We start from the raw sequence: 16,705 nt of genomic DNA on the forward strand, positions 1-16,705 counted from the left end.
GAGGGAAGAGGAGTGTCGTTCATTGAATTAACAAATATATACTAAGTACTTATGATGTTCAAGCCTCTTATAGGTACAGAGCTACACAGATATGTAAAATATAATCCCATTCACACTATAGGTGACAAGAAAAGAAACATAAATTTTAGAGAATAACAAATAGTGCATAGGAGTATTGATCCCTGTGAGGCAGAGTCATCAGGTGAGGGGGCATGGAATTTGGACTGAGCCTTGAAATCTGCATGGGATTGGCTGGATGGAGAAGAAGAAAGCGTCCTTGATAGGGGGATGCCCGGTGTTTCCAGAAGAAAGTCATTTGAATATTTAATTACTAGTTAAGTACAATTACTATACTGCACAGGGCTGCCTGAAAGCCCTGATCTGACTTCTGTTTTGTGATCTGGGTCAGACTAATCACCTGGACTTTCTGGTTTCCTCCCAGGGGGAAGAGACACTGCAGGTCTGGGCGGCAAAGGAGGTCCTTACCGGCTGGATGCGGGCCATGCAGTGTACCAGGTCTCTAAGGCTGAGAAAGATGCAGTTCCTGAGGAGGTGAAGAGAGCTGCGAGAGAGATGGGCCAGAGAGCGTTTCAGCAGAGGTGAGTGGACCCCACTGCACCCGGAGCAGTGTGGGCCACTGTGGTGAAATGTCAGTGGACCCTGAAGTAGACCCAAATTTGTGTGATCCTGTTCCTCATGCAGCGACTTGGACCCACAAACTGAAATCCGTAGCCACCCCCCTCCCAGTGGAGAGGTGAACATAATCTCCCACCCTTTCTACTCAGGCCTTTTTAAATGTATTAATTACATATGGTCGTATAGAGGAAGGACTTGAGCACGTTAGAAAGTAAAACCAAAGATACTTCTCTACGGAGAAACCGAAGTTCACATCATTCCATCCACATCTGTTGCCAGGCCACATAGGGAATTCAGATGATGCTACATGATGGTCCCTTCCTGCCCTCAGGAATCTTCTAGATTTACGTGGAGACGGGACTAGTGTACACACCACGCTCACACGCACACACCCCCCCCCCCACCCCGGTTAAGTGCTGAAGTCCCGTGGTACGGCAGTGCAGAGAAGGGTAAGATCCGTGCGCTGATGTGAGGCGAGGCCTGAGCTCAGCCAGTATTTGGACATTCCAGGAGGGAAAACTAAGGGACCAGAGGCGCCAGGGTAGGATGAGAAGAGCGACCATGGCAGAGAGCGCCAGCTCGCCTGTGCAGAATAAAGGGTGCCAGCTGGGGGCGGTGGGGAGTGAGGTTGACTGTGGAGGCCCTGTCAGTGGGTGGAGGCCTTGAAATCCAGGCCAACCAGCCTGTAGCTTTCACATGTTCTGGAACCATCCGGAGCCACTTTGATTGGAACCATCTAAAAAATGAGAAGAATCCGCACTTTGCTTTCACTAGACATCCACATGTGTTCATCAGCTAAAAGTGAAAAGTACCCAAGGAACAGCAAGATCTCCTTCAGGAGTGAGGGCATAGACAGTGGTCTGGGAGGCAGATTTATACTGCTGTGCTCAGTGAAAGGAGCTGGGTGCAGTTCAGGAAAAGCACGCTCCAGGGTGTGTGAGTTCCAAAATTCCTCCCACGCAGGACATCTGGTTTTACATTACGTGCTGTGCTTACACATCCTGCAAGTAAACAGTCCAGAACAATGGGGACACAAAAATGCAGGTCCCTCCTGCCACACCCCCAGGAAAGCCTGCAAGGCTTAGGACCCTCATGCACTCAGCAGGTAGATAAGACAAGAGTGTCACTCGCAGCCCTTCTGCCGGCTTCCCTGGAGACCTCAAACAATTAATTTATCCTCACTGGGCGTCAATTTGTTCTTCTGATGGTGACTCCCCTCTCCCTTCCTCTCAGAGAGGTTATGAAGACAAACCACTATGTTAGGAATGAAAGCAGTTTAAACTTCTCAAAAAAGGATGGGAGGAATCCTATAATGCAAGGTCTTGTTAGAATTAAAATATGGCTCTACGTTTCATATAAACAATAAATATTTATTTAGGAAAAGAACCAAATAATTAGATACACATCATCATCTCCTCCCCAAATGATGAGTTCCTATTGTTTCCACGCTGAAAACCTCCCAGTCCTGTCTCATTTTTTGTGTAAGCGGACAAATGGATAGAGGAGTTCACAGGGAGAAAGAAGGACCTGTAAGTAGTGCTTGGGTAGAAGTACACAAGCCCTTCTCTGATTTCCATGATAAGGGTGAGGAATCTGGTTGTATTAAGGACCATTGTGCCACAAGGGAAAGAAAGTAAGGAGCATCTGTAATAATAAGGCAACTAAATTTAGTGGCTATAAGGGAGGAAAGAGAAAAAGTGGAGAAGGGGAATGAGAAAACCAGACACCTCTGCTAAGCGCTGCAGAGAAGAATCTAAGTCCGCGTGAAAGACTACTGGAAGGTGGTTGAAGTACAGAGGAGATGGGCAAAAGGGGATGAGAAAGGAGAAGATGAGATAAAAGCACATGGAGACCCTGAGAAAGACAGAAAACACACAGAAAAATGTTGCTTTCTACTTTCGTGTAGTAATAGTCCTATTTGATGGGTATTCAATTTAGCACTGCTAAAGATTTTTCTTAAACTTTTTATTGTGAAACTTTTTAAACATAAACAAAAGTAGAGAGTAACGTATAATGAACCCTGTGGACCTGTTCCCTCAACCTCAGGAAAAAAAATCCGATTCCATTCCTAGTCCCCACCTCTGGGTTATTTTGAAGCTAATTCAAGATTTTCTATCTTTTCATCGTAAATATTTCAGAGTGTGTCTCTGAAATATTTTACTTAAAAAAAATAAAAATACAAAACTATTATCACGTCTTTAAAAAGTAATCATTCTTCACTGTCATCCAATAGTTTTGGATGCTTTAGTTTTAATGCTATTTTGCAATTTTAGGTATATGCAGAAATGAGGTCAAGTCCCTGCATTTGTGCTTTTATAGCACCCTGTACCTTTTCTCCGTAGCTCTTATCACTCTTACCCATGGTGTTATTATTTGTGTGAATAGCTTATTTCTTCTCCACTGACGTCAAGTTCGTTGAGGGCGGGATATTTTGCCCTCTAGTATATCCCCAGTACCTACGCCCAGAACCTGGTACCTGGCAAGAATATACATATTTTGTGGAATGAATAATACACACGTGCATACAAGTAATGGTATCACCCTTTCATACTTAATTCAAAGACTGGCTAAAACCAGACTGACAGCCAGACCTATCCATCAGCCTAGAGGTCTACCATATTGCCTCCAAGAGCCTAATTCTACTGATGGGTTCTTGATATTATCAACGTAATATTTACTTAGCATTCATTTGTATCTGGATTTCAGCTGGATACGGGTTCCTACATATCAAGAATTGCTTAACTCAGGAAGACTAACAGGTGGACAAGTGTAAGACATGTATAAAGCAGAACAGAAATAGTAAACCAATAAAACAAGAATGAAATAAATGGCGAGGTACTTTTACGTGCTTGGAAAAGCGTTTAAGGTGGACACCAGCTGTGGAAATTGTACCCACTACCATTTGCTAAACTAATCAGCCCTACACACTAGATTTCAGCTTGTGTTTGTTTTCCTCATAATTGATCCAAATATGACCTATACGAAAAAGTAAAATGAGAACCAAAATTCCCAGACTCTTACGTAACAATAAATATACCCTTTAAGAATATACTGTGCCAACAAAGTGCAGTCAGTCCACATAGATTACTAGAATGTGAAGCAGCTGTGCCCTGAAGTTTTGATCGGGGTTAAGGCAGCAGAAAGCCCTATTTTCAGCTAGCTTTGTGGGTTTCCGAGTATTAGCGCTGGGAGTCTTGTCTCAAACAGAGGCTAAAATGTCCCATTTTCTTTCACTGCTCTCTGCTTCGGTCTTCATCTTTCAGAACGTTATCAGCTTTGAACACCTTGTAGGTGATTTTTGTGAAAGCTGACACAGCTTGGAATATGATTTCCAGATCTCTTCATAATTAGACCAGCATGTGGTGTGTTTTGGGTGCAACACAATCGTACCAGAGGTAACCCTATGACTGGAGTCAATTCTGATCTCTCTACAATGACCAGTCTGCCTGAGGTGACTTACTAACTGCCTGGCTCCTTCCTTGGGGGTGTGTGTGTGTGTGTGTGTGTGTGTGTGTGTGTGTGTGTGTGTGTGTTTCCCCTGCTAAGGACAAGCTATGCCTACATTTTTTTTCTAATCTCCCTTCTTTGGAAAAGAACTAATCTCCCTTCTTTGGGAGAGAGCACATTAGCCTCCCAGGTATGAAGGGGTTGGTAGCATGTCCTGCAGTGTCATTGTGCCCAGCTCCTGTCAGGCTTGATACTTGAGACATACCTCAATCTAATGAAAATTTATAGAGAGGTTTAAGAGATTGCCAAAACTAAACATAAGAGGCATTGTTAGGAGGTCAAGTCCTATACACATATTCCTTTTCGTCCTTCAGAGCAGAGAGTAAATTAGATTTAGAAGGGCACCTTGACATGTCACCTCAGGAAACGACCATTCAGATATTATTTACCTTTCGGCTATTTACCTTTTGATAGCCAGTGTTTTCAAAAGTGCTATCCAACAGCATTTATTGAATGCCACTGGGTGCCAGGGTTTGTGCTGGTACTGGAGATTCTAAGAAAAAATAAGACATGTTCCTTACCCCAGAGGATTACAAGAGAAAAAATGAGAGTACATCACATGTAGTAAAGGTATTTTTCATTAAATTTTTGGCTCAGGTATACACACACGTGTGTGTACATGCATTTTTGTTTACTGGATCTCAATATAAAGCTTATTTCCTACTGTGGAAAATAAAGTTTGAAAAACACTATGATAGGGCAAAATAGACATATGTATTAAAAGCAATGAAGTGGGGCTTCCCTGGTGGCGCAGTGGTTGAGGGTCCGCCTGCCGACGCAGGGGACGCGGGTTCGTGCCCCGGTCCGGGAAGATCCCACGTGCCGCGGAGCGGCTGGGCCCGTGAGCCACGGCCGCTGAGCCTGCGCGTCCGGAGCCTGTGCTCCGCAATGGGAGAGGCCACAGCAGTGAGAGGCCCGCGTACCGAAAAAAAAAAAAAAGCAATGAAGTGTATAGGTTCCATAGCAGATAACTGTGGAAGATATGTGAAAGAGAATGATCATGAAGGGATTGAGCCAGACTTCATAGGACGTGAACTCTGAGCCGGGTCTTGACACCTGAGGTGGCATTAGCTAACCCAGCCAGGCGGTAGGGCAGAAATTGCATATCTGCCCTCATGGTGGTCTAAGCCTAACATTATGTGATTCTAATAAGCCTCTAGTGTTCTGCTCTGTGATGGATGGATTCTTCCCAGCGCTTGGCCAGACAGGGAGGAATAGAGACCATTCATCCTCATTGAGCATTTGGGGGTTCTGTTCCAGCCCAAGGCAATAAAACTATACTCCTGATAAGAGTTTCAGCTCTACACCTAGGATCCATACCTCCAACATTGTGTACACACACACACACATGCACACACACACAGCAGCTTAGAACACCGTGTTGTGGTTAGGCTTTTGAGATATGCATTCATCATTCCCTGTCCTAGTATTAGTACCCTTTACATTTATAGAAATTTGTAGAAATGTGTATTATGGATAAAACACTGTAAAACCTTCTACTTATAATTAGTTTAAGATGCTGCATTTTAAATAATTGAGTCTTATTTGTATTTCAGTCACTCATATCAATTTATTTTGAGCATCTATTATGCTAGGGATCATGGTAGGCACCGTGCAGATAAAGATGAGAAAGACTAAAGGAGCAAAGAGTCCAGCTGGGGAGACAGGAAGCAGACAACTATGGCATAGGTAGCAATGCTCTGACAGAGAAAAGCATGAAGTGATTCGAGAGCACAGAAGACAAATCTGAAGATCAGAGCAGGCTTCCTGGAGGAGGTGACCATTGATATGAGCCTTGAAGAGTTTGTGGAAGTTAGTAGGCAAAGAAGCAGGGAAAGGCACTCTCGGTGGGAGAGAAGCCCATGCAGGGGCTCAGGGACAAGGGCACACAGTGGGTTGAGGAAACTGCAAGTGGGCTGGCAGGGCTGCAGCAGAAGCAAAGAATGAAAAATGGTAAAAAAGGAGCACCGTCCTGGGAGGACAGTATTTCAATGCCACAATAATGTTAAAACACAATTATCCTATTAAACGTACACAGTCAATTTCAGAAAACTCCCATATTTTACATAGCAACACAGTTATTTACATTCTCTGGGCCTGAACTGTTATCATGATCAACCAAATATATGTCCTTGGTCTTAAAAAGCAACCCATGGGATCTCTCTAGGAATCTGCCACATGAACTGACCATCTGCCAGCATCACGACACGTGTTTGGGATACAGCAGCGGTGTGCTACAGAGCTGAGTCATACTGGCTCACATGAGCCAACTGCACATTTCTTTCTAACTCAATGCTCAGCGGCCTCACTATTGATAGCTTAACATCAACCACCACAGAAATCAACAAACACTACAAATCAGGGCTTCTTTTTCCTCTGCAGGGCGACTTAACCATTTCCTAGGGCATCACTGCACACACATTCCTCTCTTTTGAAACATTAGCTGGAGACATCACTTCTTGCTTTTTTTCCTCAAAGGCCTCCTGAGTTACCGAGGAGTTTGCTACAGTTCTTAGCAGTAGATGAATGGAAGTAAAAGACGCACAGGTACAGGCTTTCAGCTGTTGTCTTTTTTGCCCTCTGATTTTAGGCTAAAGGAGATCCAAATGAGTGAATATGATGCTGCAACCTATGAAAGGTTTTCAGGGGCTGTTCGACGGCAGGTGCACTCCCTCCGAATTATCCTGGATAATTTACAGGTAATCAACATGTATGGGCCAAGAAAATAAACTGGGCCCCAAACTAGACCCACCCCGAAACTATTGGAGAAAGTTATCTGAACCCTAATCAGCCAGTCCAAAAAAATTAGTCAATGCCAAAATGTTTGCATAAAACTGTGGGTCACTCCATGGCTTTCTTAGTTCAGTTTGTCAGGTAAAAATATTTGACCTCACCTTTCCTCCTATCCAGGAAGCAGTAATTTAACCAGTGACCCTAAAAGGCATCAGACTTCCTGATCCTCCTCATCTAGATCTATGAGTGTCCCATCTCTACTAGAAATCCACAGATAGAATTCTCTCCCTACAAATCATTTTGTTGTGAATGACTCTCCCAGGCAATGACAGGAACATTTTGGATCATCCAAGCTGTGCATTCCCTGTGCTCCCGGACCCCTCCTCCCCTGGTCTCCACATTGCCAGCCTCTTTGCAGTTTCATAGGCTAGTCGTCTCAGAACTAGTTCATGTTGCTATTGCCCCTAAAAATATTAAGATGCTTCAATATTTCTTTTATTTTTAATATTAAGTTGTTTTTGCATTTGATTTATAAGATAAACACCTCATGCCAGAGTCTGTAAAAAGCATGTCTGTATTATCTGTGATAACAGAGACTAGTAAGACATTTAGCATTATTAATAAGATTTCAGAGGATAAATTTAAGTGAACAAACTGCTTTCGAATCCATTAGAAGCATAAGATGCTTCAATATTTCTTAAGCAAAGATTTGTTATTTGGAGATTTTACACTTAAGATTGTGTTCTGATCAATTTGCACAGATAATTAAGGAAGGGCTAAGTATTCCGAAAAATCACAAATTATGTAAGATTGTTTTTCCTGAAGAGAGAGAGAAGCCACATTTCAGGGGAGAAGGGGCAGGGTTAAGGGCCAGGCTGTGGTGTGCGTCTCCGTTCTACCCTGGAATCTTCTGTCCTTTCCTTTGAAGTCCATGGCCTTCAGTTATGCCCTTTCCCTCTTTGGTTCTTTTGGGGGGAAGTTTTATTATTATTTGCTAGTTATTGGAGGTAAGAAGTTTTCATTATGCACTTTTAATCTACCATTTCAACCTCAAACTCTGAGAAAGCCTCATTTCTAAATAGATCTAAACAACATCAGGAGATTAGGAAAAGTTACATCACTTCCAAAGGGAAAGGTCTTTATAATGATTAACTAGATGCCTAATTTCAAAATCTAGGGAGTGTAAGACTTAAGTCGTTTGCTTTAAAAAAAAATCCATGTACAGTTATTTAAGATAAAACAGCGTAAGATTTTATATAAATTATGTGAACGACATATCATTGAGTGACTGGATTTTCTTCCATAGTCACTCACTTAAAAAGTACTCATTTCCCTGAACACTGAGAGCAACTGCTGGGTGAGCTCTGAGCTCCAGGGCAAGACAGTAGGCAAATAAGACCCCAAATGAGTGGTTCACAGGAGATGAGGGTAATGGGAGGTATGGTGCTGGCACTAAGACTGAAGAGTGAGTATAGTCCCGTCATTCGTTCATTTCTTAAGTTCTTGATGGGATAGAAAAATAAAATGCAGGGCTTCCCTGGTGGCGCAGTGGTTAAGAATCTGCCTGCCAGTGCAGGGGACACGGGTTCGAGCCCTGGTCTGGGACGATTCCCACATGCCGCGGAGCAGCTAAGCCCGTGCACCACAACTACTGAAGCCCGGGCGCCTAGAGCCCGTGCTCCGCAGCAAGGGAAGCCACCGCAGTGATAAGCCCGCGCACCGCCACGAAGAGTAGCCCAGCTCGCCGCAACCAGAGGGAGCCCGCACGCAGCAACAAAGACCCAACGCAGCCACAAATAAATAAATAAATAAATTTATTTTAAAAAGAAAAGAAAAAGAAAATGCAGTCGCTGCCCTCAAAGAAGGAACTTAAAGAAGACAAGCAAACAGTTTCCTAAGTTCTGTAGAGAAGTATGTGCGTGATTCTATGGGATGAATGAGAAAAGGCTTCACTGAGGATGCAATGCCTGAGTTCACTCTTAAAAGATGCTGAGGAATTTTCCAGGTGGTTGAGCAGTGAGGGCATTCCAGACACAGGACACAGCACATACAAGTGCACAGAGGCATGAGAAAGCCCAGTGAGTCCAGAGAATAGCACGTTATGCAGTGTGACTGAGAAGACCGTGTACGTGGTAGGGGACAAATGGCAAGGGAGAAGGCTGGTACAGTTGTAAGGGCCAGATCGTGATCTGGCCCTGGATGCCGTGCGAACTTGCACACAATTGGGTTTGACCCGGTGGACAAACAGGCCATTGGAGGATTCGCAGTACCAGGAAGAGATACAAGAATACATTTTTTTTTTTTTTTTTTTTTTTTGCGGTACGCGTGCCTCTCACCGATGTGGCCTCTCCCGTCGCGGAGCACAGGCTCCGGACGCGCAGGCGCAGCGGCCATGGCTCACGGGCCCAGCCGCTCCGCGGCACGTGGGATCCTCCCGGACCGGGGCACGAACCCGTGTCCCCTGCATCGGCAGGCGGACTCTGAACCACTGCGCCACCAGGGAAGCCCCAAGAATACATTTTTAATTGAAGGAATCAAAATCCTCATCTGGTATTAGTTAATATCTTGCCTGATATTCATTGGGCAGCATGCTATAGTTACTTTTACAAACATCAATGCATTTAATCCTCACATCAACCCTTTAAGATAAATGATATTATGTTTACAAGATCAGCCAAAGGAGGAAAAGTCAGGCCCAGTGCTGTGACTTCTTAAAGTAGGACACCAGTTAAGCCTGGGTTAGGATTAGGGTTAACATTAAGTAATGACTTTTCTGTGAAACACCACAGCAATGAGACCAGTATCAGAAAACCATGTTTTAACACATATATATGGAATCTAAGAAAAAAAAAATGTCATGAAGAGATTAGTGGTAGGACGGGAATAAAACACAGACCTGCTAGAGCATGGACTTGAGGACATGGGGAGGGGGAAGGGTAAGCTGTGACGACGTGAGAGAGTGGCAGGGACATATATGCACTACCAAATGTAAATTAGATAGCTAGTGGGAAGCTGCCGCATAGCACAGGGAGATCACCTCTGTGCTTTGTGACCATGAGAGGGGTGGGATAGGGAGGGTGGGAGGGAGGGAGACGCAAGAGGGAAGAGATATGGGAACATATGTATATGTATAACTGATTCACTTTGTTGTAAAGGAGAAACTAACACACTATTGTCAGTTATACTCCAATAAAGATGTTAAAAAAAAAAAACAAAAAAACCATGTTTAGTTTTGCTTCCAGCTTGCAAAGAGAGAAATCCAAGAAAATTGTGAAGGACTCAAAGAAAGGCAGCAGATAAGACTAAATAGATGGAAAAGATTTTTTTTTTTTGGCACCAAAAAAAAAAAAATTTGTGAAGGTATAAGGGTTAATAACTCTCTAAATACCCTCAAATAGAGTAAATAATTGTCTCGGGGAAGTTTTCATTCTCTTCCCCCCTGGAAATCTGAAAAAGAGAAAACAGACTTAAATAATGGCAAGGAAGAGCTTTAAGATATAAGAAAGGGAATAGCAGTCATTTAATCCTTAAATGAGTACCTAAAATGGATATAGAACTTCCATCTCTAGAAATCTTTACAAATGACACCAGCATTTTAATAACAGCAAGCATTTATTGAGCAATTACCATGTGCCGGTTATTCTACTAGGTGCCTTATGTTAGCGGCGGCAGCATCAAGATCTTGTCCATCATCATCAACACCAGCAACATCATCATCATCCTCAGTGGCGAATAATGCCAGCTCTGGAGCCAGACAGCCTGGGTTCTGTAAAATGGGAAAAACAGATAAAAGGCAGTTATTCAGATTAACTAGGATGATTTGTCTTGTAGGAGCAGATATCAGTGGTGCCGTAACAGGCTCAAGGGCAGTCAGAGCAGAGACAGCATTGTGGGACCCCTGCCATGCCGTCCAGTTTCCTTCTTTTATTTTTTCTTCTTCCTTAAAAGAAAAATTAAATTTATTTGTGATTTTTAAAAAAAAAAATTAAGATGATACACATAAACCCCTTAAAACAGTGCCTAGCATATCGCATTCTCTACAGAAGAATTAGCTTCATCATTTCCTTCTTTGCACTTGCTAATATTCATCAACCTGGACTGCAGGCCAGGCACCCAGTCATGTGCTATTTAGTCCTTACAATAACCCGTCAGTATTATTTTCTACATTGGGTAGATAAAGAGACTGAGCCACGTAAATTATCTCAATTCTCACAATCGTATGAAATACAGATATTTTGTTCCCACTTTATAGTGAGGGAACTGAAGATGAGGAAGATGACGTAGCTTGTCCTGAGTCCCTGTGGCTAGCGAAGCAGCTGTCTGAGCCCAAAGCCCAGGTCCCTATGATCTCTTAAGCCTGTTATCTTCTTCCAACTCTACAACTCTGTGAAAAGTACAACTTTCACGTATACTCTTAAAACATTTTGCACCATTATCCAAATGCCCACACAGGATCCTCAGCTGGTATTAGTTAATGTCTTGACTGGCATTCACTGGGCAGCAAGCTATAGTTACTTTTACAAACATCATTGCATTTAATCTTCACATCAACCCTTTAATATAAATGATGTTTTATTTACAAGATCAGCCAAAGGAAGAAAAGTCAGACCCGCTGCTGTGACTTCTTATCCTCAGTTTGGAAAGGTAAGTGCCAGTTGCAAACAGCCGCTGGCCAAGGATAGACAGGACCTCACGTGGAATATGAATCTTTAGATTGCAACGAAAACAGGAAGGCCTGGATTGGGTCACCTTTTGGGCATCTCCTGCCAGTCCTGTGTCGTTCTGATTGACTGATAACATCCAGCTGTCTTGAGGTTATTGTGTAATCCCAGTAACAATGGGTGTTTCCTCAGTGATCAGCACAAAGTCGGGCCAGGAACTAGCAAATCATCATTCGGGGTGACTTTGAAAGCACAGCCTCAAGCCTATGCATTGAGAAGCTGGGCTGAGATCTGAGGAAAGGGAACATCTTGCCGCCCGTGTCATCGCTGCTTCCGCATGTGCCTCTGTTGCATCGCGGATCACTCTTCTCAATTAAGACAGCTGTCATCAGTGACCTTCCTTTGCTTCTTGACTGGATTCTTCATGGGATATCACAGAGTCCCGGTGACTGGACCTTTTATGAATCAGTAGCAAGAGTTTTCTCATTAGAATAGTAGGGTCTAAAATAACTTCAATTATACTCGGTTCAGAATCTGAATCTCTGATTCCAGCTTTCCCTAACAATAGAAAATATCCATTTCTACAAAACGCCACTGATTTTAATCATGTCTTCTCTCCAGTGTTTTTTCTAATCTACAATCGGTAATTTCATTCTCAGGCTAAACTAAATTAGCCTTTCTCTGATTGCTTTGCCTAGCATGATATCTCCATGAACCAACAATTACGTTCCTTTTTTTTCCTTTAGTGGTTCAAAATGAGCTTGTGTTCAGATAAATGGTGTTTGTGAACACTGATGTGTGAGGTGCACTGTGCTTGGCACTGAGGACACAAAGATTAATAAGATATTGTCTCTGTACTCACAAAGGTATTAACTTCAAGAGGTGGGGAAGACAGGCACCTGCACAGATCATTTCTGTTTAATATGTAAGCGTCTAGGTAGAGGAACGAACAGTATGCAGTGGATGCCCAGAGGAAGGGGCTTCTAGGATAGATTTTGAAGGAAAGAATCCATGACCTGAGTCTTGAAGGACACACGAATATTAACCAGACAAAGAAGGGTGAAAACAATGCCCAGCAGAGGGCACAGCACAGACAAAGGCCTGACACCGTGGTCTCACGTGTGTGCTGAGGTCCGGCCAAGGGCAGGATACCGCTCAGTGTGAGATGCAAAAGGCTTTGAGGCTGGGAGGCAGGTTGGTGCCAGGTAAGGAACTTTATTCTGAGCCCCTACTTTGCTGTATGTAAAGAATGGAAAGCATTTCCCCGTTCGCTTTGTTTAATCTATAGTAACTGTGTTTCACACAGTGGACATTCACTGAATATCTATTTTGCCTAAGAGTTCTTGCCTTCAACAGCCAACATCCTAGTGAAGAAGACACGTTTAGTTGTAAGAGACGACACAATATGGTAGATGCCACAGAATGGTTTTTAACAAAGCGCTATGGTTATGTAGACAGATGTGCGAGCAACTTCTAGGCTGGGAAGTTAGGGAAAGGCTCACAGAGGAAATGTCGTTTGAGCTGGACCAAGAAGGATGAGTATGGTTTCAATTGGCGACTCTTCTAAGGATGCGGATGGAAAGATGGTCTTGACCAGAGCTTCTCACACCTTCTGTGGAGAGGGGCCAGGTTTTTTTTTCAACTGATCACAGACGAATTTTTTTTTTAACCCTTTTTTTTTAAGGTCAGTCCTTCAAACACATTGTTAATTGGGAAAATAATGCCTTCATGTTTGTGTTTCTCTAACATTCAAGTAACAAATTTAGTGGCTCCTAAGGAAGCTTATTTCTATAGTAGCTCAGTTGATTGTTCCCAGTAACTCTTTACAAAGACTACCTTGTACTTCAACTCTCTTTTCCTTTTAACGGACTAATACTTTTATAAAATAAAATAGAAATGGATTACTGAAAAAAATGATATAAAAAATAACATACGAAATACAAGCCCATATTATTTAATATTAGATTCAACAAACATAAAATTACTTTGTCAAATTGCCGTATAAGTTTCTAAATGATTACTGTCAACTTCTGTGACCTGTTTCATTACAGACCAGTAACAAGTGTTCACACACCAAAGGCAGTCTGGGTAGCTCTGGCCAAGACAGAAGAAACCTATGAGCAGGGGACAAAGAGTGCAAAGAATACAAGGCTGTTTAGAGAATGGCAAACAGTCCAACGTGACTAGAGTTCAGAGTTTGGGGATGGGCTTGTGGGCAGGGAGTAGTAGAAGAGAAAACTAGAGAGAAGGTGGATCCATGCTGACTGTCTTTTGTAATCAGTGAGGAGCATGGATGTGACTGAGAAAGGGAGTGGTGTGGTTTTATCTTCTTTAAGAAGTTTCATAATCGTGGAGTTATTAAGTCTTAGAGGAGAGAGAGGTAGAAGAAGCCAGGAAGTCATATCATAACATTACTTCAGTTATTCAGGTAAGAAGTGATAGGAACCCAAACCAGGGTAATTGAAGTGAAAATGGAAAGGATGGGACAGTTGGGAGGTATGACCAGAAGACAGTGACTGATGGAACATGGGGTGAAGGGGATGGTGAGGTTTTTAAGCCCTAGGGGACAGAAATAAGGAGCACAGGAAGAGGAGAGGCTTGTGGAGAAAGCAGATGTTTGGTTTGGCTGTTATTATGTTTTCTCACTACTGGGACACCTATGGAAAAATGTCAAGCAAGCATGGTATTTGAAGATTTTAAGATATGACTCGAGTTCAAGAGCAAGGTTAGGACCAGATAGGCTGACATATCTGTATAGATATGTCTGTATTTTTATGGTCATTTGTGTAGAGAAATGGCCCAAACCAAGAGGGAAGATGTGTTGATGAACGTGAGGGTATAGAGCAAAGAGGGGGAAAGGTGAAGATGGGCCTGTCAAGGAACATCTGCATTTCTGGGGAGAGGAGTAAAATGCTAGTTACTCTTTCTTAGCACACGAATGGCTCATCACTTAGCACGTGGCATCCGTGGCCATGAGAGGACAGCGTCAGCCGAGCGCAGCCTGCAAGTACAGTCCTGACTTCCAGGCTGCATGAGCAAAGGCATCAAACGCAATCTTTGCCGGGTGACCATTAAAAGGATTAAAATACTAAAAAGCTGTAAACAGTACAAAACCCATATGACAGAAATTGGAGAAGAATGCTAGGGACATACAAGAAGCTTTGAAGAGTTTTTGTGAAATTTAATGCAGTGTGACCCCTATGAATAATAGTACCAAAGACGGTTCAAACTTCCTAAGAAATAGCATTCCTAGCAAGTAAGTACAGGAGACCACAAATCACATTAACATCTCTTGTTTGGAGAGGCAGGGAGTAGAAGAGAGAACCCTAGAGCTGGTGAGAAGCAGATCACTTGACCTCCATGTTGTCACTGCCAAGCAGCAGCATTTGAAAGCAGCAACTCTGAGGGGCAGTGGAGGGGTGGAGAGGTCTAGACTTTATGCAGTGGCATAAAGCAACAAGCTGGAAAGGCAGTAACTCTGGGAAAGGGGCCAGACCAGCCTCAACTTACACTTGGCTTGAAGACCAGATCAAACAAATGCCAAATGGCCCCATTGCAATGGCTTTTCCAAACAAAATAAGAAATGATGTGGAGGTGAAGTTCTCATGCTGTGACTGTCCCTAGTTCCAACTCCTTCCCTGCAGAGCTCTTAAGCTAGTAATATAGCTTTGCTTCAACTACTAACCCCAGTCTAAAATCTTCAAGGAGAATTCTAATAATAACAAAGTGGAGAATCCATCCAATCTGTTGCTGAACAGTTTTGAACAGCCATCCTATCATCCAAGAATGAGGACACAAAAAAATTTAATAAGATGAGCTCTATGAAATAATTCTGCAGTGAGGCAGAATAATAGAAATTCAAGATGTACAAGAAGAAGATGCTGATAGGCTAGAATATTTTCTTCAGAAAACATCACATTTTTAGAAAACATCTGCTTTGTGTTCTCAAAATTCAGAGAAACCTGAAGTATGTGAAATAAGGAAAGACTAGAAGAAAACTACAAGTGCAATGCAAAAGCTGAAATCTACATTAAAAGTAGGAAGAACAGACCCAATCCAGTCTTAAGTACTAATGTGAATGGAAAACTTGAATTGTTATTCCATACTGAAGAGGTAAAAACTATGAGAAAGCTGGTCAACAAAAACAGAGCAGAGAGCTAACACATAGAGCCATGAGCCATACCAACAAGTAGAAGAGTACTTGGCCCATGGTAAGCACTCAGTAAATATATGCTGAACCAACGATATTCCCGAAGAGGCCACCAAAAAGCACGCATAAACAATAATTCAAGTAATAGTAAAAGAAAACTGTGCTGAGCCAAAGACAGGCTTAAGTCAATGGATCAAAAGACCTTTACTGAGTACCAGGCAAAGTTAATGAGAAGAGATAAGCACGTCACCACAGCCTCATGGAATTTTAACATTTCAAAAACAAAGAAAATAAGAATGTAAAAAAAAGAAAAAGAAAATATCCTAAAAGCATACAGGCAGACAAAAGCTAAGCTATAGTCCAAGAAAGAAAAATTCATCTTACATTAATTGTCCCTGAAACATTGAACACCAGAGATCATGAAACAACGTCTGCAGGATCGGGGGGAGAAAAGTTGTGACCCAAGAATTCTCTACTCGACCGAAGTACAAAGGTGACAGAAAGACATTTTCAGATATTCAGAGACTTAAAAGATATGTCACTTAAGTATCCTTTTGAAAATAATTTTGAAGTAACTATGTATACACACATGTGCACTCACACATCTATACATGCATATGTGTAAATATTCCAGCTAGTTAAGAGGGGAATCAAATTCCTTAAGAATGGGAAACCTGTGGTATAAAAGGCCCAGCAATGAGAATTGGAAGCAGTTAAACACAGAATCAGATCTAAATAATTGTGGTAAATATGTTTAAAAGAAAACTCAAATATCAAGAATAATGTTTTTAAAGATACACAATATAAAAATAGTAAATTTAAAAATAATAAACAGGGCCTAAATTCCCATATTGTCTCAAAAATTAAACAAAAATCAGAGGTTGATATCAAGAAACAGAAGGTTTCTAGTGAGGTGGATGGACCTGGAGTCTGTCATACAGAGTGAAGTAACTCAGAAAGAAAAAACAAATACCGTATGCTAACACATATATATGGAATCTAAGAAAAAAAAAAAAAA

At 42.3% G+C, this 16,705-nt stretch overlaps 1 protein-coding gene across 5 annotated transcripts in view; it reads left to right on the forward strand.

Moving 5' to 3' along the window:
• Positions 1 to 16,705, forward strand: part of VWA8 (von Willebrand factor A domain containing 8) — a 365,312-nt gene that overhangs the window by 312,304 nt on the left and 36,303 nt on the right. For all 5 annotated transcript variants that reach the window (XR_003682537.2, XM_028497346.2, XM_024125806.3 and 2 more), the window contains 2 exons: positions 443 to 599; positions 6,734 to 6,842. Coding sequence is in view for 4 of the 5 variants with exons in the window: in XM_028497346.2 (XP_028353147.1) it covers positions 443 to 599; positions 6,734 to 6,842 (266 nt within the window). In the remaining variant the exon portion in view is untranslated. The remainder of the gene's footprint in view (positions 1 to 442; positions 600 to 6,733; positions 6,843 to 16,705) is intronic.

This window comes from Physeter macrocephalus, chromosome 13 (assembly GCF_002837175.3).
Source record: "Physeter macrocephalus isolate SW-GA chromosome 13, ASM283717v5, whole genome shotgun sequence".
Lineage (NCBI taxonomy): Eukaryota > Metazoa > Chordata > Mammalia > Artiodactyla > Physeteridae > Physeter > Physeter macrocephalus.